The 26728-nt window shown below is 37.9% G+C and overlaps 1 protein-coding gene across 3 annotated transcripts in view; it reads right to left on the minus strand.

Moving 5' to 3' along the window:
- The window catches only part of LOC129763556 (uncharacterized), a 429649-nt gene that overhangs the window by 18586 nt on the left and 384335 nt on the right, over positions 1 to 26728 (minus strand). For all 3 annotated transcript variants that reach the window (XM_055762752.1, XM_055762751.1, XM_055762753.1), the window contains exon 9: positions 5155 to 5283. In XM_055762752.1, the coding sequence (XP_055618727.1) occupies positions 5155 to 5283 (129 nt within the window). The remainder of the gene's footprint in view (positions 1 to 5154; positions 5284 to 26728) is intronic.

Genomic DNA, 26728 nt, shown 5'->3' on the forward strand with positions numbered 1-26728 from the left:
AATCCTCATAATCTCCCCAGCTATGAAAATCGCTGCAAACTTATCGGAATAGAAACACTGCATGATCGTCGAAGGATTGCCAAAACATATCATAAAACATATCATATCAGATTTGATATTGTCACATATTTATTGTCCAGAGCTTCTGCAGAAGGTTAATTTCAACGTGCAAACAGGAAACCTGAGGTCTCACAGTTTCCTTCAAATACCGTTTTCTAACACAAACTATGGCTACAACGAGCCTTTGTCGAGCATGTGCCGTGAGTTCAATTGCTACAGTCGTTTCTTCGATTTCGGATTGTCTCGCGCATTACTTAAAAAACGATACACCTCCGCAATTACAGCCACTGCTATTAGCGATTAATTTTTTTTTCACGTTCATATATATATAAGTAAAATGTAAGTTTAGTTCAGTAAGTGATCGTCATTAGGGCATAATAGTACCCGTTGATAAGAATAAAATAAATGAAATGATATCACAGCACTTTCAGCGTCTATATATATATAAAGGGTGTGTCACATCAAATTGCATCACGGAAAAAACGCTGTAGAAATTCGCCCAGTAGACCGATCTTGTTGAAAATTTTAGACAGTAAAATAAAAACTATTAAACAACTTTTGGCATTTTCTTTTTATTCATACTTCGAGCCCAAGCCCGTATGCTCGCACCTTACTCTTTACCCCGTCCATAAGGTTCTGTACAACGTCAGGTTGTAGTTTTTTTTTAACAGAAATCCATTTTCTCTTGAAGTCCGCCTCCGATTTGAAAATTTTGGGTTCTTCCGGAGGGCCTGCTTCATAATCGCCCAATATTTCTCTATTGGGCGAAGCTCCGGCGCGTTGGGCGGGTTCATTTCCTTTGGCACGAAGGTGACCCCGTTGGCTTCGTACCACTCCAACACGTCCTTTGAATAGTGGCACGAAGCGAGATCCGGCCAGAAGATGGTCGGGCCCTCGTGCTGCTTCAATAGTGGTAGTAAGCGCTTCTGTAGGCACTCCTTAAGGTAAACCTGCCCGTTTACCGTGCCGGTAATCACGAAGGGGGCGCTCCGCTTTCCGCAAGAGCAGATCGCTTGCCACACCATGTACTTTTTGGCAAACTTGGATAGTTTCTGCTTGCGAATCTCCTCCGGAACGCTGAATTTGACCTCTGCGGAGAAGAACAACAGGCCCGGCAGCTGACGAAAGTCCGCTTTGACGTAGGTTTCGGTGTCCATTACCAGGCAATGCGGCTTCGTAAGCATTTCGGTGTACAGCTTCCGGGCTCGCGTCTTCCCCACCATGTTTTGCCTTTCGTCGCGGTTAGGAGCCTTCTGAACCTTGTTTGTACGCAGGCCCTCCCGCTGCTTGGTCCACTGGACGAATGAACTTGACAAATTCAGCTTATTGACGACATCCCGGACCGAACTTCTCGGATCACGTCTAAACTGCTTAACTACGCGCTTGTGATCTTTTTCACTGACGGAGCATCCATTTTTTCCGTTCTTCACCTTCCGGTCGATGGTTAGGTTCCCGAAGTATCATTTTAGTACTCTGCTGACCGTGGATTGGACGATTCCCAGCATCTTACCGATGTCCCGATGTGACAACTCCGGATTCTCGAAATGAGTGCACAGGATTAATTCACGACGCTCTTTTTCGTTCGACGACATTTTTCCAAATATACGAAAAATTGACAGTGAAGCATGGCCAACGTGATCTATACACTCTTATCTGATTATAAGCGGAAGCTGAAGATATAATTCCTAAAAATTAAATTTCCACAGCGTTTTTTCCGTGATGCAATTTGATGTGACACACCCTTTATATATATTTTATTCAATTTTCAGTTCGTAATTATTTCTATTCCATTCGTCGTGTTTATCATGATGATGCTAACATTAATAACATTTTATACGAACCTCCCACCTTATATATGACGTCTCCCACCGTTTTAGAGACATCTTAACATTATGTTCAATGTTTAGAGCGTAAACCATCTGTCAATTTTTTCACTGTTTACATTTTCTTGCCACAAATCGTTGCCACTTTTTTCTCTCATGTTCCACTTCTCTTCTCTGATATACTTCTAGGCGCCTTGACGTGGCCGAGGGTGTGTCTAAAGGCCCATTTATACGTTGCTAGTAGCTGACTTGAGAATGAGCAGCTACTGACCCGGTGAACTCGCTTGACATTTGGTTGACTCGCCTTGTCCGTTCACACAGTGTGAGCTGCTGACGAGAAACTAGATACTACAGCATTGGCTTACTAGGGATGCCAGATGATTTCTCAAATGTCCATCAAATAGTCAGAAACAGCAATCAGGTCCGAATTTGACAGATAATTGATTCGAAATCGACTTCTCTATTGGCAGTATTCGTCTCAGGTTTTCAGTTGCATTTATTTTATTTAGTTGCACAATTTTATTGCAAAATACACGCTGACCGTGTATAAAAATACTTTGTGCTGAATTTCTTCGAACTGAAGATACTATCCGAAAAAGCAGAAAGGCAAAAGGATTTGAGCCAGTAATTGGATGCAAGAAAAATGAGCAACAAATAAAATCTTGAAGGAACTCTACGATGATGATCCTTTAGAGCACATAGCAGTGTTGAAAAAAAAAACACCTGAATTAGTGGAAACACTGTTGGATTTCATTGGTCCAAAAATACAACGCCAAGATACACTCATGAGGGATGCTATACCTGCAAGAGTGTAATTAAAAAACGAAATTGATGTGCCTTGCTTCTGGAATATTGTTCAGATTGTTGTCGATATTTTTTAGATTCTCGAATGCATTCATAGCTAAGATAATTCCGAAAGTATGTGATGCTATAACTGGCAACTCAAAAGATTTTTTAAAATTTTATTTATTTCGCCTTGTTGGCAGCTTCGTGTGCCAATTTGTGGAATAAAAATGATAGTAGATTTGCAGGTGGAGTAAATACGTGTCAAAAATTAAAAATACCAATTTAATAATAATGAACGAAAATGCACTTTTTAAAATCGAATATGTATTCTGTTTTTTAGAACAATACTTTATTTGCAAGTTGTGAGTGAATTTTGAATGAAAACTGTGCCTGATATTAGAGATTCTCAAGAAAACTATCTCAAAAAGAAAGGGTGCCCCGCCAGCGTACATAACAAAATAACAACGATTTCGTTTAGAAACTATGAGGGTTTATTTGTTTTTCCAATAATTTTCAAGTCTATAAATATCTTCGCATGTTTTCAAATATCTTAAAAATGAAGACATTTCTTTACATTTGGCATCCCTGATTCGAACGCTAAATTCTGTTTTTGACGTTTTGAGGGATGCGAGTGCTAGTGAATTCAAAAAACTTTGAAGTAGCTCGCACGCCGGATTACACATGACACTAAATGGCATGATGTGTTCACACGGTGTGAGTAGCTGCACTGCAGTAACTGACTAGACCGACTCGTATGCTTACTCGCACCGTCTGAACCCGGCTTAATGCCAAGTGTTAAAACCGCCAGGATAGCGTTCGCGATAAATACTCAGTGCAATGTGTGCAATAACATAAAAGATGATGATGAGTGACCATAAACAATCAATGACTGAATAGAATAGAAATGCATGAATGACAATGAATAATAGAATTGCTCTCTTGTGTTTCAACCAATATAAAGATAGGTCAATAAGCATTCGCTCTCTATTGTCGAACAGCTATAAATAATAGGTTGAATTCATTGTTTATTATTACTTGTTATCCAGACAGTGAAGTGACAAGTTCAATTACTACGGAGAATATGGTTTATTTTTAATTATAATTCAATCGAAGTGTTTATAATTAAATGTCCAAAAACTGTAAAGTGCACCGTAAATGTAAAAACTGTAAATGTAATGTAAATGTACATTACCATCGCTTCATTCGTAATTTTTTATGAGGCCGCCATCATCTTCATTGTTCCATTTCTTACTTCCAGAAACCAGGAACTGAATATTCGTTCACATATGTTTAAAGAAGCCGAAAATCTCGTTTAGTACAATTGGTTACTTTCAACCTGTCGGAGTAAGAGCCCACTGCTTCCGATGCTATGTTTGGTGTGGCAATATGAATCCAGAACACGAATATGGCGAACCTTGTTTTTGTATCCCACAGAGTGCCGAAATTAAAATTTAACTTTCTCTTGTTACAAATACACTTTTCCACCGGCATTCCGCCGCTATCCAACAAGAGAATACCGAGAAAAATCTGACGTATATTGAATCGCACTGAAGCTATGCAATAATCTCATCTAGAATTTGAATCTGGGAATCTCATCCTCTTTCTCATCCTTCCTTTGCGGCTGGCAGACGTTCTCGGAATAATAAGCTTTCCTCGGTTCCGTTTACCCTACGCTTTCGTTTCCCTCCGCGTGTCGTGCCGATATGTTCCTTCCGGTTTCATGCAGGACTCACCGAGCATATCTTTTATTTGGAGCATGGAAATGTTGTCCAGCTCGATAGAGTAAAGATAAGAAGCAAGAGGGCAACTTTCCACATCGAACCGATATGACTTCTCCATCCGGCCAAGAAGTTTGGATAGTTTCCGAACAAGTGAAAAAGGAAACAAACTTTTCAATTGATTCCAAGTTTCAGCCGCCAGCTGTTTAGCTTTGAGGGATAACCAGAGATGGTGAGCGAGAGAGACAAGGAAGCGAAACTTTGTGAACATTTAGTAGCTTCCAAGTTTCAAAGTTCGACTGGGGCGCGCTCCAGGATCGTGGGGACGCCATGGAGAAAGACAAATATTCTAAACATCCTGCCTACACGGTGCCCTGCTTACGACCGATTTCGACAGCATATTGAATTTTCGAGAAAGCGTCGGCTTAGTTTTATTCCTTTCGTTCCCGTTTCGGGGGTTGGTAGATAGTTTTTGCGTTTCCACTTTGCTAAAGTGTTTTTTCTTATGTTTATTTCGCCCCGTTAAGCGGTGCTAAGACCCGAGTTGATCTTCTTAGCGCATTCGTTGGGATAAAAGAAAGCAAACAGAGCACCGCCGAGGGGGGCAGAGTTTAATTGAATTGGATTGAATTAAATTTCAGATTCAATTAGCCATATTAGGGCGACGCGGAAATAATTTCCTTTACGACGATTGGAATCGTTCCCAAGCGGCGAGACGACTTTCGGTGGGTTCCTGTATGTTAATCCTAGAATCCTGCTCCACTTACCGGTGAGCCAAAATTGTGTCCGATTTCGTGCGCCAGCGTCACGTGCGAAACGGCAGGTGGCACATGCTTGCCATAGTTCAGCAATGTCACAATGCCGGTGTTGAGGGATTTCAGCGATCCTCGATAGTGCTGCAAAGAGAGAAAAAGATGGTGAGTGATGGCTGGAAACAATCATTCAATGTTAATGTCTCGTGCTCAAAGTAATGCCCGGTAAATCGTCTTATCGGGATTTTCCTCCCACCGGAGCGCACTGCGTGAAGTGGGCCACTTGCGGGGCGCGGAATGCTGCCAGCGTAAATATTGCTAATGTGGCCTTGGGAAACATTCCAAAATAAGGAGCGGTAACGGTGAACTGACGCTTCTTGGCAATCCCTCGTGCCTCGTGCTGTGGAATTTCATTCTCCGAACGCAGCACCAAAGCCTTGATCTTTCCTATGACCCTGGAGCGTTTTGCAGCAGACATCAGGCGCCGCCTGCATCGGAAAACAAGCGGCCTGTGGCGCGGAAATGAAAATTAATGCTAATGAAATTTATGGACACCCCCATAGCACTCCCTCCCACACACTCCGAGCGAGCGAGCGAGCGATGATTGAATGGAGGGGGTGGGAGATTGGAATCCTTTCACGAGCCGCTTTGTCCCCGGGGAATTCTTTGAGGTTCACTGGACCGTGATCGAGTGCGAGCATGAACTGTTGTTGTGGCCTCAAGGGCGAATGATGAGTTTTTGTCTCGACGCACTCGAGGGTGTTTGGTGCGTTAATTAGCGAAGGCGAGTGCGGGGGTGGGGGGAATCCTACCGATTTGGGCTGTGCGCTGAATAGCAAATATTTGCTATGCTAATGACACGGGCAAACGGATCGCAACGGTCGAAAATAAAGAATGGCAGCAGTTAGGAGAGATGCTTTGATAGTCCACGGAATGAAAAGCCGGATGAGTGAAGCTTTTACTGGTCTCAATCTGAATCAATCTAAACTAATTTTCCGAAGTCTTTCAGCTAATATGATCAATAAAAAACTTTTAATTATTATAGTTCATGAATGTTTAGGTATCACCATCGGTAGGATTAAATATGTAAGTGTCTTTTTATTTATGTTCAGAAATATTCAATAATGTGCTTGTTCAGGTATGTAGATAATTTTCCTAGACTAGTTCTAGAAACACGAAAAAAGCTCGCTAATTTTCAAGCTCTCGATCAATTTGTCTAAATGGTCAGCTTGACCTACCGTAAAGCTTTTTCTCGCGCTTTTAATCTGACCAAGACTATAAATATTAAAGCGCAACGCAGAATCACTCTCTTCATCAGTCGGAAATACATATTGGAATACTAAACATCTATCGTGTTATCGCTGGAATATCAGACAGAGTTAAGTTCAATAAAAATCTAACCAAACTGACCGCGTGTTTTAACACCATCGATTTTCGATTTCTTAACAGTGCTAATATATTGGAAATAGTTGTTGCGCACCGTCAATTGGTAAAAATATCGATTGCATGTATCGGCGAGGCAATAACGATTCGGTAGCCATCCAGCTAAAGGGCGAACACGAAATTATTGCGACACATTCAACAGGGCATAACTTTTTTACCATTGGGTAAAAATCAACCAAATTTTGCACACTTTCTCATTGATGTGTATTGTCTACATGCTGTCAAACTCGAAGTCGTGTTTTTCGATTCAACGAAAATGGAGGTGAACAAACGCGAGTCGAGAGAACAAATTCTTTCCAAACACCTGGAATTTCCTGACCTGTCGCACCGGCAGTTGGGAAAAATGTTGAACATTCCCCATTCAAGCGTCTCCAGAGTGTTGCAAGTAGTCGGCTGCGTAGTTTCTCAAAACTGAGAGTTTGGGTTCAATTTTCTAAGCTGATCTTTTTCAAGGCTAGAAGGCGAATGTACTGCAAAAATTTAAAACCTCTATAATTAAAAATCGGCCGCTCAAAATGCACATACATAGATAGTAGCGTAGTGTGCGGGCGGTATTTGCCGGGGGCGCTGGCCCTTTGGGGAGCAAAAATCCAAGAATTGAAAATTGCATTTTTTTCCCCCGTATTATATTTCATCTTTCAATTGAATAAAAAAAAACATCCATAATGAGTAGTTGCTTCTGTCCGTACATGAAACCAATAACCTCTCTTTGATTTTCGGAAAATTGAAACAACATCACATTATATCAATACCCAATACGCCCCTCCATGCTATGCGTTGTTTCACAGTTATTGCTTAAGGGCTTTCTGGAAGGTCGAAAAATCACGAAAAATTAATTTCCGTGGTTTTTTTCCAGATGTTAGGAATAAAGTGAAATATTCGGGTATTTTGGTTATTGTTTAATGTACGAATAATGACATTACGCTGTTGACAGCTGGGAAGTGGAAATTTTGTTCTCTTTGTCGCAAACCACTAGACCCGTATTTTTTTTTGATAGGGTGACCATTTCCATTTTAGGGTGGTCCAAAAAATCAAATTTTTCAAAAATGACTTTTTTCAAAAATTCATGACGTTTGAACTACTGGACCGATACAGATGATCGACATATCAAATTAAAGCCAATCACCTGGCCTTTTTTGAATACTACACTTGCAGAAAATTCGAATTCTGTTCTCGTTATTATTGATTGTATTCGTTTTTTATTGTTTTCATAGTCTCGGGACCAAGGGACCAATTTTTTCATATTTTTTCGGATTTTTCACATAAAATATGTCGAAACCAGAGAGAAACTCTTCGTTTTTAAGTTATAATTTTTCAAAGTTAACCGATCGTCCAAAAAATCAAAATTTATTACTTTTGAACTACTCGACCGATTCGGATGATCGATACATCAAATTAAAGCCAACTAGCTAGCCTTTTTTGAAAAAATGAAATATTTGCCAATTAATTGAATTTTAGTCGCATAGAAATATTGAACGAAGACTGAAAACATGTTAACTTTGAAAAATCATAACTTAAAAACGAAAAACAACACCTCGCTGGTATTCGGATATAATTTGTGAAAAAACCTCAGCTTTCTGGAAAAAATATAAAAAAATATAGCACCCTTGGTCCCGAAACGATGTAAGCTATAAAAAACAAATATAATCAATAATTACGAAAACAAAATTCATTTTTAATCAGAGTGTAATATTTTTTTAAACAATACTAGCTCATTGGCTTTAATTTGATGTATCGATCATTCGAAAAAAATGATGTTTCGGACCATCGGTTAACTTTGAAAAATCATAACTCAAAAAGGAAAAAACGGCTCCATGGTTTCGAGATATATTATGTGAAAAATCCTCAGCTTCCCAGAAAAAATATAAAAAAATATAGCGCCTTCGGTCCCGAGACCATGAAAGCTATAAGAAACAAATACAATCAATAATAACGAAAACATAATTCAAATTTTCTGCAACTGTAGTATTTTTCCAAAAAAGCTTTAATTTCATACATCGACCGTCTAAATCGGTTCAGTAGTTCACAAGTTATGAATTTTTGAAAAATATCATTTTTGGAAAAAAAGGGGAAGAAGTCGATATTTCGAATTAGGGTAAATGATCTTGGTTTGTCCAGTCGAAAATATGATCATGGTTTGCCCACTTTTTTGAATGCTCTAATTCAGCGCTCCTGTGTCAAATAAGGCCTTCGAATGTTTCAAAACATATAAATGAAATTGCCTTTTACATGATTTATAGTAGTTTGATAGTATATTTTTACGAAATCACATGTTTTAAGGATTATAAAATACACCTTCTATTTGTGTCAATGCGCCCCTCATTCGAGCTAACTTTTAATCGATCACCAGATGATTATTTGGCACGTATTCAGACCTTTTCTGGATTACAACACTTATAAATATTGTAAACATCATGCTTGCTCACCATTTGTATCGGATTTACATAGCTAAACCAATAAACTAACGCATTTTGATGAACTCAATTCTGATCATGAGTTGTTCAATTCAATAATGTTGTTTTGTCCACATGATTTCTATGGCAACCGCTTGGCGCGCTGCAGTTTGTTTATGTTTGTTTATGGTGTGCTTCGCGCATAGCAGAAGTATGGTTTTTCTGTGTTGATTGTGTTGAGGTGAACACTTCTAAAATGCCCAAGAAAAGGCAATATTCTGAAGAAAGCCTAAATTATGAATGAATCAATATGATGACAGTAAACACAAGCAATGATAAATCTAATTGTGAATTCGAATGTTTTCATTCAAAAATGGAGATTTCTAAAACCGGACAAACCATGATCATTTTTTTAGGCAAACCATGATCAGAGGTAGTCAAACCATGGTCATAATTCTTCTTTAAGGAAAATCGTTAAAAAACATAAAAATTTGAATAATTTCAACACCTTATGGTAGTATTAGCAATTTTCAACAAACCCAAACTCGTATCGATTATGTGTGATTTTCATGAAGAAAAATCGATTTGCATTTACTAGTTGCGTAAAAACACCCCAAATGGGACAAACCAAGATACCCTACCCTAAAATAAAAATGGACACCCTAACAAAAAAAAAAAAATAAAAAAATACGGGTCTGATGATTGGCGATAAAGAACAAAACTATCAATTTTCACGAAAATCTGAGAACCACTATATCGGTTTGGCATGGAATGGTTGTATAGTTAGTTAAAATAGTTAACTACGTATAAAAAGCAGTTTGCAGAAACGTAAATTCAGGGCAACAGAATTGTGGATCAATTATCGGAAAATCTTTGCTACACCCCAAGGTGCCAAGTTTTTTAAAAATAATTAATGGCAACTGCTAATAAATCATATCCTCAATAAGTGGGTGCATGATCTCGTTTTTCATTGTGTCATCATAGCGAATAAAAATGAATTAAATTTGAAACATCAAGGCAAAAAAACTGAAAACACTCTTAGAAGCACAATTTAGGAGACAAGATTTAAAGCAATTCGAAAAACTATTACGACTTAATATCAGCAGATTAAAACCCATGAAAACGATAGTTATGCAGATAAAATTTCTTTGTTACGAAATGAGTTCGACAGAAGATTTGAAGATATTTCAAAAATAATATAATTCATGTAATTTCCATTCAATGATGGAATAAACGAATGTCAATGAAATTAAAAAGTATTGATTGAAAATGAAATCTTCAATTGTCAAGGCGCTATATTTTTAAAATCAAGAGAGATGAAGCACTTGATTTCAAAAGTATTTCAATTTCAGAAATATGTTCACTGTACATATTGAAATTTAATTTGCCAGGGAATGTTTCATTTACATTTTACAATCCAACTACTAAGGTAAATGATTTTGGTTTGTCAAGTCGAAAATATGATCATGGTTTGACCACTTTTTTGAATGCTCTAATTCAGCGCACCTGTGTCAAATCAGGTACTCGAATGTTTCAAAACATATAAATAAAATTATCTTTTTCATGAATTACATTAGTTTTATAGTACATTTTCAGTACGGATTCACATGTTTTAAAGGATTATAAAATCCATCTTCTATTGGTGTCAATGCGCCCCTCATTTGAGCAAACTTTCAGTCAATCACCAGATGATTATTTGGCACGTATTCCGACCTTTTCTGGATTATAACACTTACAAATATTGTAAACATCATGCTAGCACACCATTTGTATCGGCTTTACATAGCTAAACCATTAAATTAACGCATTTTGATAAACTCAATTCTGATCATGAGTTGTCCAATTCAATAATGTTATTTGGTCCACATGATTTCTATGGCAACCGCTTGGCGCGCTGCAGTTTGTTTATGGTGTCCTTCGCGCATAGTAGTTGCGTTGAGTGTGTTGAGGTGAACACCCAGTATTGCCCAAGAAAAGGTAATATTTTGAAAAAAAGCCTAAATTATGAATGGATCAATATGATGACAGTAAACTCAAACAATGATAAATGTAACATCTACTTGAAAAATCGATTTTTTTTCATTCAAAAATTGTGATTTCCAAAACCGGACAAACCATGATCATTTATTTGGACAAACCATGATCCGAGCTGGACAAACCATGATCATAATTTCTCTTTGAGGAACATCGTTTAAAACATAAAAATTTGAATAATTTAACGCCTTATGGTAGTATTAGCAACTAGAGAATTGAGGCTTTTCAACAAATCCAAACTCGTACTGATTATATGTGATTTTCATGAAGAAAAATCGATTTGAATTTACTAGTTGCGTGATAACACCCTAAATTGGACAATCCAAAATCATTTACCCTACTTATTAACGAAGACTTAAAAAACATATTGTATTGGTAGGAAGGTGTGGGTGGTGAGAAGTTTGGACACCCCTGCTATACCGGATATAGCATCAAATTTTTCATTTATAACGAGAGACTGACTATCACCAATGAGCATGGATCAATTGGATCAGGATCGTAGATGAGATGTTGAAACAGAAGAACTTGTATCAGAGGTGGAAGTGTTTAAGACGCAGATGAAGGACCTATTCCCTGACCTGAACTCTTCGATGCCTTTAGGCATCTTGAACATTATTCTCAGATATTCTCTCGATGCATTTTATCCTTACATCGAGACGGCACTACGAATTTTACTGACGCTTCCAGCTACTTTGGCATCGTGCGAACGCAGTTTCAGCAAGCTTAAATTGATTGAACTTTATCTGCGTTCTAAAATAAGCACAATCTCAAAAATGGTAAGAAAATCGAAAAAAGTGACTTTTTTTGGGGCGCCACTTGGAATATTATTTAAAAATTTTGTTTAACCAAATATTTCTAAAGGTATCTGAAAATTTGAGATATTAACTTCCATAGTCATTTTATGTAGAAAAACCAGGATTTTAGAGCGCTAGCAGAAAATTCTGTTTAAATTCGTTGAAAATGCAACAAGTTGATAAGTTTTTCAATGCAGGTATTCTAAATAGGATTTACTATGTAAGATCATACAGTTTTTTCAATAAAATAAATAGTCTATTTGAATTCGAATTTTCAATTTTTCCTTTGTAAGTCTATAGGAAAAAAATGTTTTTGCTGTACTTGAAATATTGTTTTTTTTTGCATAACCAAAGGCGCAATAAAGTGAGCTTACAAGATAGCGGCAAATATTGTTTTTAGGGTTAACTCTTTATAAGGCTTTAGGGTTAACCTTTTATAATTCATAATATTTTTTTCGTTGCTTTTGGAATATTATTTCAATATTTTGATTAACCAAAGACTTCTAAAGGTATCTGGGAATCCCTTTTTTTGGGCTGATAAAATGTACGATATCAATTTGAGAGTCATTTTTATGTAGGAATACCGACATTTCAATGCGACGGCAGAAAATTCCGTTTAAATTTGTTAAAAATGTAACAAGTTGATAAGTTTTTCACTGGAAACGTTCTGCTGTGCAGATTTTTCAATAAAATAAATGGTGTATTTAATGAAAAATTCAAATTTTAATTTTTTCTTCGTAAGTCTATATAACAATATATATTGTTTATACTTTATTATATTGTTTTATTTTTCGCATAACCAACGGCGCGATAAATGATTTTACAAGGCAGCAGCTGTTCGCGACCAACAGCGCGAATGTTGAGCAAGTATCACTATTTTCAAATTCCTATTTTCATCCCTTTCCTTTTTCCCATCCAAACCTCTCTCTCCTTACCAAAATACAGTGTGTGGTGCATGACACAACTACAACAGCAGCATATCCCGATGCCGAACAATAGCTGAACGCATACGAACAAAATAAAAGTGTATACAGTTTACTACCAATGCCATATTATTCCGAATCCAACCTTTCCTCGAGTAAGATCGCGAATAAACCAACCACATTGTTCAGAAGTATTCCACGTGTTTTGAATTCCCGTGTTTTTTCCAAGTGTTAATTTTCCTGTGCCATATCCAATGGTCTTCATGCATCCGTGTATTTCCGTGTATAATCCTGATCTATCATCCTCCTTCAGCCGAAGCAACCGCCATCTTCCTCAATAGTATGATCCACCAGCGGCAAACAGTGTTTTTGAGATTAACGGGCAGTGGCAACTATATTGCCACCAATTTTTCCAACTGTTTCTATAGCTAATTTATAGACAATGGTAAATATGTGTGATTCCTCATATAAGAATTATGTTCTCTGGAGTTTCCACGGCCTTATTAAAGGTTATAATAAATGTTGCATAGAATTGTATTGGAATTACTTTCTCTCGCGTTTTTATTTCTCGCGATAACAAGGTCAGAACTTGTGTTCAGAATAATCCTGATAAAGATAATACAGGGAAACTTCGATATAACGTACCCTCGTTATAACGTACCCTCTATATAACGTCACTCGATATAACGTACACATTTCCAAAGTGTAGAGGAAAAAAAATTCCAATATTTTTTTTCTGATAGAAGAAAGAATTATTTGTATTGTGATGCTAAAACAAGTTTTGTACCTTCAATCAATCCCGAAATACAGTTGGTTTTGAAATTCCGGATTCTAAATGAATCATGCTTTAATCAACAGTACGAAGGGAAACATCATGAGAAAGGCTGGCTTCGTCTTCTGATTGAAGTTATTCATTGACTTTACTAAAACAGCAACACAATTATGTATTATAGACTACGTTTGTGAGTACTTTATTATGCTTCGATATAACGTACAATTCGACACAACGTACAATTTTGAAAGTGAAATGTACGTTATATCGAAGTTTACCTGTGCTGGCTTTTCAGTTTACAGGCATGAAATTGTAGAATCAAAGTCTAAAGTTGTCTGATATTTTTCATTCGATGCTATTTATTCAAACCAGACTTTTACATCTTTTTTCCTGAGTCCTCTACTCCATACCGCAATAATCACCTTGATGAACCAACAGTTCGTACCCATCGAGCGGAGTCAATTCCTCGGGGTCATCCCCCTACCATCGTAATCCCTCACCGAACGAATCACGTGTGCAGAAGCAGAAAAGGAGAGCTAGTGGGCGCTGCTGCTTCCTCGGTCCGGTTGTAGTCCATCTGAGATTGCCTATTTCAAGACACGCTGAACAGCATCTGTAAAAGGGTACGTGCCGATCATAGCGAGAACTAGCCGCCCGGGTGAGGTCCTTTTACGGCTGTGTAGGCGGTGACGGGGTGTTTGTTAAGGGGCGAGCGTCGACAGTTTCCGCGAGCGGCAGAATTTGTGCAATCAATACATAATTGCAATTTTCTGGGAAAGTTTCATGTACGGTTCGCGTGTGTGGGTTGGGGCAGCCCAAATCGAACACTTCATCGGCTTCGGAGGGGTGGGTGGGAATGAGAATCTCATTGCTCATCTGCCCGTTCGTTTTTGTGTAGAAGCCGGTCGTGACTGGAATACGATATTTACAACAACCTCATCCTGAAGAAGCTATACGTTGTTGGATGTGAGAGAATGATTCGAACGAGATTCAATCTGTCAATTTACGGGGTATTGAGATTTGTAGCAATTTTCACTGTGAATATTTCATATCGAAGTGGTGCTCCGCTTTCTCCGCTCATATTTCGATTCACAACTGTTAGTATTGGAAGGCACGGAATGCGAGGTACTTTCATCTGATCGATGCCAAATAGGATTGCCGTGCATTAATATTATTCACAATAACCGTTGCTGCGTCACGTTCCTTATTAATCCGGAAAAAAGGAAACGTGTCGTCCTTGGTAGTGATTAACTTTATCTCAAATCTGATGAACACCGTTAATGCACAACCGTGATAAAATGTGCGAAATAAAACAATTCCGAACATTCGGTGTAATTGGCTGGCGTGGGTTCATTATGTAAGAGCTGAAACCCCATGATGAATGACCCCACAAATCTGGCACCAACTGCCCGTCGCCGCCGCTAAACCGAGAGGATTATTTCGTCATTAATAACACAACCCAACTCACTTCGCGGTTATTGACGTGTGGGATGAAATGTTGGGGGTGGAGACGAGAAAATAAACAAAACTTCTGACACATATTGTAGGCCACGAATGAGAAAAGGAAGCACCCGGTTGGAAATATTGAACCACCGTCCAGAGTAAACTTCCATATCGATTTTTAGGACACAGGTGGAAAAAAGCGTGACCCTCATCATTAGAGGAGCCATGGTTGGGAAATTGGGGAGAGGTAAATTGGTTTATCATTGTTCAATTGTGCCAAGTCTCACACAGCGATACAGCGTCTGATATACAATAGTACAATGTTTTTCATCCTCGCAGGGTATTCTTTCTCTTATAAATACCTTTATAAGAACACAAAGAATACTAAAGTCTGCTTCATTTAATATTGGAACACAAACAATTGCGTGTAGTTCAGTCATTTATTAACGAATTCATAATTTGTTTTTCATACAAATGTAGCATTTTCTTTACTCTTTCATAAAAAAAAATTTAAAAAATTATTTATTGCTGTTTCGAAGAAATTCTCGTACTTTTCCCGTAATACGGCACATTAGGCGGCGCACACCCTTTTCGTCCACCGTTTTGGCGATTTGATTCCACCAGTTCTTCATTTGAGTCATGTTCCTAACAAGTTTTCCCTTTGCCTTAAGCCTCCGCTTCGTGATTGCCCAGTATTTCTCTATCGGCCGGAACTGGGGGCAGTTTGGGGGGTTGAGGTCCTTCGGTATTACGCTGACCCCGTTCGTTGCGTACCATTCCATAACCGTTTTGCTGTAATGGCAGCTTGCGAGGTCCGGCCAAAACATTACTGGACGGTCGTGGGCACGAATAAACGGCAGAATCCGTTTCTGTAGGCACTCTTTTTTGTAGACTTCTGATGTCATTGTCTTGTCAGTGAGAAAGACTTTGGTTTTCTGTCCACAACTGCATATCCCCTGCCAAATCATGTACTTGCGGGCGAATTTATCCGCAAACACGAACTTAAATTTTGCAGGTACATCCCCCCGAGCCGTCGCCAAATAAAATTTTTGACCTGGGATTTGCCCAAAGTCCGCCTTCACGTAGGTCTCATCGTCCATCAGAATACATCCGTCGAACTTGGTCAGCACTTGGTCGTACAGCTTTCGAGCACGAATTCTGGCCACATTGTTCTGCTTCAGCGTCCGATTTGGCTGTTTGCTGGCTCGGAATGACCTTATTCCTTCCCGGAGACGAATTCGTCGCACCGTACTGTGAGCGGCCTGGAACTTATTGGCCAAATCGCGGTCTGAAAGATTGGGATTCCTCTTGACGGCCTTGATGACTTTCCCACGCAGTTTCCGGTCGACAGTTCCACTCCGACGCTTCGAATGCGGCTTCCGAGCCGTCGTCAATGTTTCCTTGTACTGCTTGATAACACGCCATACGGTATTTCTGGGCATTTTAAGCTGTTTAGCTAGCTTAGATGCCGACAACAATGGATTTTCAAGAAAACTGTGCACAATTTTATCTCTCCGTTCGGCTTCCATGGCGGTTGTTTACAAAATGCTATCGTTTGGTATTATGACATAAATACATGGTGAAAAGTAATGAATTTCCCGACACGTGGGTGAAAAAAGTTTCCAAATCCGTCCACTAGGAGCGCCACAATGAGCAAAAGAATTTGTTCCAATATTAAATGAAGCAGACTTTAATAACGAATTCGTTTCCAACCTGTCGCTATAATAAAAAAGCGGTTTGTTGGTGTGCGTTATATAGTTTGATTTGTTTATATTTGCGATGACAAATGTACAGTTTAGGGGGTCTTCGTAGCCACTTGGTTACACGTTCGCTTACCAAGCGAACGATCGTGAGTTCAAACTCAGGGCCCTCAATTGACCATCTTTGTGCTGTTATAGAATAACTACGTCCACGCAACCATCATCAGCGATGGAAATCGATCCACGGTCGAAATAAGATCGATTCATCCATACAACTGCTCTGCTCTGCAAGAAACATCGGGCTGCTGTTCTATAAACAACTCAACAATGATCAATATCAACTGTCTCCGCTGTCCGGTCTGCTGAACAATGGATGAACAGAAAGAATACCCTTACGCCTAAATGGCTACTACTGTGTAATTTACCATAATGTAATGGAAAAGAAAAAACTTAACGCCTAAATGGCTACTACTAACGACTGTGTAATTTACAATTTATAGAAACATAAACATATGTACATGTACACGATTAAAAACCCGGCTCTGTTACAGCTAAGATGCCAATGAGCCTCATAAATAAATAAATGAGATAAAAAACAAAAAATGTACAGTTTCGACGTCTGGTGGCGATATTAATGCTTGGGAGATAAATTATTTTATATTAGATCAGAAGGACCGAGAGCAGTGTAAAATTATTTGAATGAAAATTTCTACTTCATGTTGTTTGATTATCTAACACATGTAGTTCTGACACATACTTAACGGTTTGTTTCCTGCTAGTTTCACAAACAATTAGCATTATAATATAAACCATCATCAGACACAGTTTTCGTTTAATTTGTTTTTGCAATTTCGAAAAAAAAACTTTCATCACATAGAATACATATTCGATACGTAAGAGTGAATTTTCATTCATCATTTTTGAAGTAGGACAACGTCTTTGATTTCTATATACAACCATTCCATGCCAAACCGATATAGTGGTTCATAGATTTCCATGAAAAGTGGCACTTTTGTTTTTTATCGCAAAACATTAGACCCGTATTTTTTTTTTTTATTAGGGTGCCCATTTTCATTTTAGGGGGGTCCAAAAAGTCATTTTTTCCACTTTTCCCAAAAATGACTTTTTTTAAAAATTCTAAACTTTTGAACCACTGAACCGATTTAGATGATCGGCATGTCGAATTAAAGCCAATGAGCTAGCCAAATGAAAATAAAAATAGCACCTATAATATCGAGATATCACCAGGTTTCCAGAAAAAAATATATTAAAAAATATAGCGTCCTCTATTTTTAATCGAGAAAACTATGAAAAACTAACTCAATCAATAACGAAAATCCAAATTTTTCGCAAAAGTATATTTTTCCAAAGAAAACTAACTTAAAAGTTTCAATTTGATATGTCGATCAACTGAATCGGTCCAGTAGCGCAAAAGTTATGATTTTTTGTAGTGGCAAGAATGGGGAAAAATTGTATTTTCGAACCATCGATTAACTTTGAAAAATCATAACTCAAAAACGAAGCAAATAGCATCTTAGATATCGAGATATGTTATGTAAAAAATTCTCAGCTTTCAAGAAACAATTAAAAAAAATACAGCGCCTTCTAGTCCAAAGCTATGAAAACAATAAAAACGACTACAATCAATATTTACGAAAATAAAATCCATTTCTTTCGCAAGTTCAATATTTTTTCATGAAAGGCTAGCTCATTGGATTCAATTTGTTATGTCGATGATCTAAATCGGTTTAGTGGTTCAAAAGCGATGAAGTTTTGAAAAAAAGTCATTTTTGGGAAAAAGTGTAAAAAATTGATTATCGGACCACCCTAATTAAAAAAATACGGGTCTAATGCTTTGCGATGAAGAAAAAAATTACCACTTCTGACGAAAATCTGAGAACCACTATATCGGTTTGGCCTGGCCTGACACATTAACAGTAAAAATTGTAAAACAACTGAGCAATTTGGCGAGTAAAGGAAGTATGTTTTGCGAGCGAATACGTAGCTAATTGATGCACTATGCACTTTTTCTTTCAGCTTGGTTCCCGTGAATGTTGTATGCAACACAAAATTGTGTGCAATAATTCGTTCTATCCAGGGTGCTTCTCAACTTCAATTTTCGAATTCCCGCATTTTTCCAACCTTTTTCCCGCATCATTTCATTTTATGAAAGAAAATTTAATACTATTGTGTCGATAGTTAAAACTTAATTTTTGAAAGCTGAATTGCGAAAATATTTTTACTTTATTGTTTCCAAGTTCCACATGTTACAAAAAATTGGGCGGTGTGTTTCTCAGCAACAGATTTTGGGTTGAATGTATGGTTCAGGAGATACGGACGGGATTGTTTCTAGAATATATCCGTCTGGGGCCTGGAGCGTTTTAACCCTTTATAAGGCTGTGGAAACTAGGCAATGAATCGACTCCAACTTCAGAGAATATAATCCTTATATGAGAAAGAATACATACTGTCCTTTGATAAAAAATAATCTATTGAGATAGTTGAAAAAAATTATGGTAATATAGTTTTCATTGCCCGTTAACCCCCAAAAACACTGTTTTCAGATGTCTAGTAAGCTCACTCTATTGCAAAAATCAAAACAATATTTCTAGGTCAGCGAGAAAAATTTTTTTTTTTTATAGACTTACAAAGAAACAAATTAAAATTTGAATTTTCCTTCAAATACGTAATAAATTTACACAGTAGGTCCTAAATCGGACGTTTCCAATGCAAAACTTATCAACTTGTTGCATTTTCAACGAATTTAAACAGCATTTCCTGCCGGTGCTCTAAAATTCACGTTTTTTCTACATAAAAATACAGCTCTAAAAATGGAGTATTCTCAGATACCTTTAGAAGTCTTTGGTTGAGCAAAACATTAAAACAGGATGTCGACTCAAAACCCGAATAAAAAAATTCCCTGATATTCTTTGAGTTTCAGTAATTTTTCAGAAAAATTCCAGATGTAAACTTGTAATCACATTTTCTATTCGTTCTGTAGTTGTAGTTCTTAAAACATTTATTTAGCGTAAACAATGAAATGTGTGAACGTCTGTCCATATCTTCCAACAAACGAATTGTTTGTGATTTTTAAATAGGTTAAATTTAAAACTTGATTCGGATCAGTCAATCTCACGAAACTGTTACGATTGTACCGAAACGATTTTTCCTTGCAATCTTTCGGTTTCCTTCGGGATATTTCGCTTGTGCCTCTCGTAGTCGGTTAATTAACTTCGATTCATTTAACCCAAAAGCTCCTTTCTTCCGACTTTCTCTCTCTTCTAGATAAAGAGAATGCAATCTTCGAACTCATTGGATTAAGCTCGACAGTTTTATTGATGCTGTCCCTTCAAAATGAAACATAGCATCGTAAGCTTGTTGCATAGTACAACCGTTTCCTCACACATTTTTTGTTTTCATAAAATCATTTGATGTTGAAGGAATAGCTTCCTCAACGTTGTGGTTTCCACACTAGAGACAGATAACCAATTTACTATGGTTCCGTAAACTTATCCTTTCCAAAATGGTCAAATCGTTCATTTTCCGGATCATAGTGTGACTTTTGTTGCTAGCAATATTGTGCAATCAGTGCTGAGTCCAAAATCTGTGAAATTCAGAAGCTATTCCAGTCAATTTTTGAAAAAACGACGGAAGACTCAAGACGAGCTTACAAAAGGGGATACGGTTTTCATCGCAGAATACACCAACGCAACATAAACTTTAAAACCAGTGCTTTTAACATTCCTTCGCATCCAACACACGAAATTGTAGGATTTGTCTGTCGTTAGTTTTTGGCGAGTTTCTTTTTAATCCATCTGTCTTGGATGCATCGTGTTAAATATGCAATCCGAAACTATCCCAATTCAAGAGTTTTTCTTCTCCATATTGAAAGATCAGTTGCAGTTTGTTCAATGCTATATTTCCCAGGCCTTCTTTAAAAGCTGCAACTGGATCTGATGCTTGAGAAAGTCCCAATAATATTGACGTCATGTAACGATTTACCACCCTCTTCTTTTCTTCATCGCAAAATCTAACATTCAGATCCATCTGCAGCCTCTTTGTAGTTCTATTCAAAAATTCGTCGAAACCAACAACAATGCAAAGTTTCATCGAGCTCTTTTTTAAGACAAAGTGGCAAAGTTAGATCTATTTAACCTTCAAGGGTTTTCATAGCTGAATGCCTGTCAAAATGTCAATGAAATGGCCTCCGATTTCTGTTTCACCATTCAACGTTGGTTGCGGGAGAATGTACCCCACAGAAGACGTCCAGTTTCGCCTTCTTGGAGTACGGCTTTACTTCGACAGCTGAAACGCGAAAAAACGCCTGTCAGCGAAAACATCGTGTTCTACAATCGTCTGACAGCAAACTCAGATTTCAACATGCAAGTAATGCGTATCGTAAGCTGAATTCAACTTTGTACAAGGCCCACGTCTTGAGAATGCAAACCAATCTGCGACAAAATCCGAGAAACTTTTGGAAATTCGTCAACAGTAAGAGGAAAAACTCAACCCTCCCAAGCAACGTGCTCTATAACGACGTCGAAGCGAATACTCATACTGAATGCTGTGAGCCTTTCGCCAAGTTCTTTACATCTGTGTTTGACCATATACCAGCCAGTGAAGCTCAAGTTAAGTTTGCCTCCTTAGGTATTCCTTCGGACGTCATAAGTTTGACGACGTTCGTGGTCACTCCTGCCATGGTGATCTCCGCTGCAAAAAAAAAAATGAAAAGTTCGCTTTCGCCGGGTCCTGACGGCATACCATCGGTATTGTTTTGCCGCTGCGCTGCTGATCTAGCCGAGCCACTTTCTGTCATCTTTACCCGATCACTCAATGATGGAGTATTTCCTGAAATTTGGAAGTAGTCTTTCATGTTTCCTGTCTTCAAAAACGGTGATAAGCGAAACGTCAGGAACTATCGTGGAATAACAAGTTTGTCGGCTGCGTCCAAGCTATTTGAGATCATCGTCAGTGAAGTTATTCTTACTCAATCCAAGCGTTACATCTCTACCGATCAGCACGGCTTCATGCCCGGCAGGTCGGTCACCACGAATCTGTTGAACTTCACCAACACCTGCATTACTGCTATGGAGGGCAAGGCTCAAGTCGATGTCATCTATACCGATCTGAAGGCGGCTTTCGATAGGATCGACCACAACATACTATTGGCTAAACTATCACGTCTCGGATCATCTGCAAAACTCGTGTCGTGGATGAGATCATACCTGACGGAAAGAAAACTGCGCGTTAAAATTCATGGCTGCGTTTCCTCGTGCTTCTGCAATTCTTCTGGAGCACCTTGGGCCCTTTGTTGTTCATATTATTTTTTAATGACATTGCTGCGAAATTAGAGTTGAACTGCAAATTAATTTATGCTGATGATTTGAAAATATTCTGCATGATCCGTTCAGCTGAAGACTGCCAACGCTTGCAACATTTGCTGAATGTGTTTGTTGACTGGTGCCATCTAAACAAACTGATTATCAGCGTACCGAAGTGCTCCGTCATGACGTTCCATCGTTCCAAAAGTCAGTTACAGTTTGATTACTGCATCGACGGTGCTTTGCTTGAAAGAGTTGAAAAAGTTACTGACCTCGGAGTAGTGCTGGATCAGAAATTGAACTTCAACGCTCATTACACCTCAATCATTGCTAAGGCAAACCGACAGCTCGGATTTATTTCGAAGATTGCGAAGGATTTCACTGACCCATACTGCTTGAAGTCCTTATATTGCGCTTTAGTACGACCAATTCTCGAAACTGCAGCCGTTGTTTGGACTCCAAATGTGATTTTCTGGAATTTGAGGATTGAGCGTGTACAGCGAATATTCATCCGGTTGGCCTTGCGTCATCTACCTTGGCGCGATCCATTGAATCTTCCTGCTTACCCGGATCGATGCAGACTTTTAAGCCTGGACACTCTTGAGAGAAGACGCAGAATACAACAGGAAATTTTCGTATCAAAGCTGTTCAATGGGGAAGTTGATTCTCCCCGGCTACTTTCATTACTGGACCTTCGTGCTGCTCAACGACCTCTCCGACAGCGATCTTTGCTACAGAACAGATTTCATCGTACTTTATTCGGATACAACGAACCGCTGTCGTCGATGATTCGAACTTTCACATTGGTGGAGGATCTATTTGATTTCGGCGAGACATCCAGCCACTTTAAAAACAGATTAACTAGTTCGTCGGTAGTATAAATAATTATACTATATTATTATATATTTATTCATTAAGACCACAGATGTCAGATGAATCAGATTTAAATAAATAAATAAATTATTCAATTATTTATAACATTCAAGTTTAGTAAATTTACATTTATAAATGATATGTTCAGAATTGGACACAGAACTGTGTTCAAGCATGAATTTATCGATAGTTTTCGGAGAAGGAAAAAAGAACGGAATTGGTTAAAGTTGAAATGCCAGTACAGCACAAGAAAGTGATCAGTTGCAACACAACCTGGAGCTCTTAATGTGAATATAAAGCAGTACGCGCATCCTGACTAGTGTCTTTCATCCACAACGAATACACCGGATCTAGCAGTCAAATGCCTTGGAGGGTAATTTTGCCTCCCATTTCTTACTTAGTACTGTAATGCTTCCTATGTTACAGATAATAGTAATAATTTCTATAAGACACAAAGCAGTTTTTGACATAGGATTACGTCTTTCGGGAACATATTTTAAATTGGAAATCGAAAATCGAGCACATCGTGAAAATTGTCTAATTTCAAACGCTTATTGCTCAGTTATTTCATGATGGATTGATGAAATTTTTGCGTCGATCGATTTCGGTACTTCATAACAATCTTTTATATTGAAGAAAACAATATATGTCATGAAACTAACTATCAAACAATTGAAAAATCTCAACCCCTAACCTAACGGAAATACTCCCTTCTGATTGGTCGAATTGACGACACATGCGGCGGGTCCCTAACAGAGATATCAAAACCAAGCTGCCTGGAGGAAACCGGCATTGCAAATACATGAAAGTAGGGGGAACTTTGTTCCTACCGAAATGTGTTCCCTAACAGAGACATCGAAACCAAGCTGCCTGGGGGAAAGCGGCATTGCAAATATATGCAAGTCGGGGGCATTTTTAAATTATAAAAAAAATTAAATTTAAATTTGGAATTTTAATGTTGGTTGTTTCGCGAAATTTCATATCAATGACCGATCGTGTATTATGAAAAATAGCACGAGTGTAAATGTAAAATTGTATATGGTAGCAGTTGTGTTAAAAATGACTTGAAATATGAAACGATTTATTTCAATTTTCATAAATAAAAACCAAGGTTTGTTCCCGCTCGAGAACGGGTCGTTTGGTTGAGGCTGCCTGTTTTGTTGTGTTCATTTTCACCCAAGGAAAGTTTATACGGCGAGAAAAATTGGAAAAGTAAATAAATATTGGAAAATGTGATTTCCTATATGCTCTAAATTGAGTCGACTACCTGTTGTTGTTGTTGTTGTTAGTCCAATTGAAATTCACATTGGGTTGAATAAACACACAGAAAGTAAAAATAATAAAAGCAATTTACTTTTTCCATTCCAAATATGTTTTCTCTATATTAAAGTAACATGTTTTTACTGATGAGAAAAATTGATAATTGTGTTCGGTATTGGTAATTATCTTATAAAACATTTGTGAGTTTTTTTTTCTTTATTTAATCCATACATAACCCAGGACGCATCTCGTCTAGGATCACAGTGGGCGGTGTTCATCATATCTCGTTTCACTTCGGTATCTTTTATCTGATACGTACCATTCAACGACTATTTACCATCCTTCTGTCATCATCACTCGGTAAACACTGGTGAAGTGAACCAACAATTCACAACAACCAAACAAAACGGCCCCTTTCAGGGCCACCAAATCATTATCAAAGAGTTTAACGATGTGATTCTTCAAACATATCCAAAATCAACAGATAGCTTAACAGAAACCTACGTCAACTATGCTGTCGTGTCTCGGACACAACCCTCCTGTGGCTTTTTTATAAGAATAAAGATGAGTTGTCAGTCTGGGAAAAATAACAAACATTTTTATGATTGTATCGTACCACTCTTTCTGCTCACGCAAACATGTCTGTCTGTTCTAAAGGACTAAGTTCAAATACAGGGAAAAGAAGCTATACTGAAAAACTTACAGAGTGTCAAACTAGTCAAGTGCATTTTTTTGGTATCATAAATTTCCTAATTACTGCTATAATCAAAATTGTAATCGGTGGAATTGCATTTCTTCCAGATTGATTTCGAAATTCCCTGATATTCCCTTATTTTCAAGGATTTTCCAGGTAGTCGACACCCTGTGAAATAATATTCCAAGTGCAGCGAAAAACATATTGTATCTGGGTGGCAATATAGCCAGAACTGACCAGAACCTCATTGATCGCATCCAAACATACTTCGAGCATGTCCCTCTATGCTCGGTTCCTGAGTTCAACCAAAAATCCATAATGCGACTCTTATATGCAATCGAAATTCTACAATTAATTCAATGTAAGTCAAATTAAATAATTGAGCCACTTGAATCAAATCTCATCCGCATGCCTGAGCAATCAAAATAAACAAAAATTAAGTAATCTTGATTTTAAAGCTCATTACATGATTCAGTGATATCTGTGGATTTCTTTAGTTTTTTATTCGAAGTTATAACCCGTGCTTATTTATTTCATAAACTATCGCAAATAAAGTTACACAGAAAATCTAAAATAATGCTGAACAAAAAAGTTTAGCAGAAGCATCTTAGGCAAGTTCAAGTGAATATTACGAAGAAAATAGCACTTTTTATTGATACTGAATCTAACTTCTTTTTCTTTAAAATGCGTCCCAATTTCACTCCAGAGCCTTGATTTGTTTTAACGACTTGTTTCGACCCGTTTACCGGATCTACATTTCAACTATCAACTACTATTTTTGCAAAGATACGAATGTTTCTATTGGATTGCGTGCACTGAATAAGAAAAATGTTTCGCAGTTTATTTAAATCATTATGTCCTCTAAAAGCCAGGAAGATAGCTCACAAGTTCGAACAATGCGAACAATGCTCTATCCGAATTTTAACGTCTTGTGAACTTATTCACGAACCAAAACGGTGCTACTATGAATAAAAGATAACGACACTCAGTATAAACAAAAGTTGTCATCCATGGTTGAGGAAAGGATTAATGGAAAACTCCATGTATTGCGGCACTGTATACTTTTGGAGCTACGTTCAGCGCATTGATTATCAAACTCGCCATTGTGAACTGTCAAATTTTCATATTCGATACAGAAAAGCCTTTTCTACCTTATCATTGAAAAAGCACTTCATAGTCTCTGTTTTTCCATTTACGGATAACAAAGTTCTTTACCTTTCGAAAAATTTAATTGATTGCAAACATTAGACATCAGTTGGTCGGTCGACATTTGATATCGTTGCCATTGCTGATTGGGTTCTAGCTAAACTGTCGGAAAGAGCGGAGATATGTTCACACTCAATAAAAGAGAACAAAATTATTAAAGGTGGAAGAATCTGCTTACTTCTGTTGATGTGTATGAGAGTTTTTACGACATCAACGTGTCCTCAGCGAGTGTATTATTTCACTCCTGTCATCATGAATGAAGCCTTGCGTTTGCAGATAAGGTAAAATTTCACTGAGTGGGCAGTTTAAATTAAACTGCTTTGATGTCATTAATTTTATTCGGTTCCCTTCAAATAATGTTATGAATTATCCATCATTGGATAACAGCTCAAATTTGCCTATTATGATGCCATTCAGCTCCATCATGATAGATGAACGGAAATTTTACTCATACATACCAAAAAGCAAACGCTTTCACATACAGCTTTTACAACTCAGGGTTTCTTCTCTGTGCGACCACAGAACAGTTATATTTACTATTGCCCCATCGATCGCCCCCTGGCACTGGGCGTTCAGCTGTCACAGTTGGCAAAATATAAAACCATAAACTGATGACCGACAGTGCCTCCCAAGGCCACCACCCATCGGTACGCAGGACATTAACGGAAAACGTGTTAAATTTCTCGCTTTAAATCACATCTGGCACTCTGACCTATCATAACACTTCGATCGG

Source organism: Toxorhynchites rutilus, chromosome 1 (assembly GCF_029784135.1).
Source record: "Toxorhynchites rutilus septentrionalis strain SRP chromosome 1, ASM2978413v1, whole genome shotgun sequence".
NCBI classification, from domain to species: domain Eukaryota; kingdom Metazoa; phylum Arthropoda; class Insecta; order Diptera; family Culicidae; genus Toxorhynchites; species Toxorhynchites rutilus.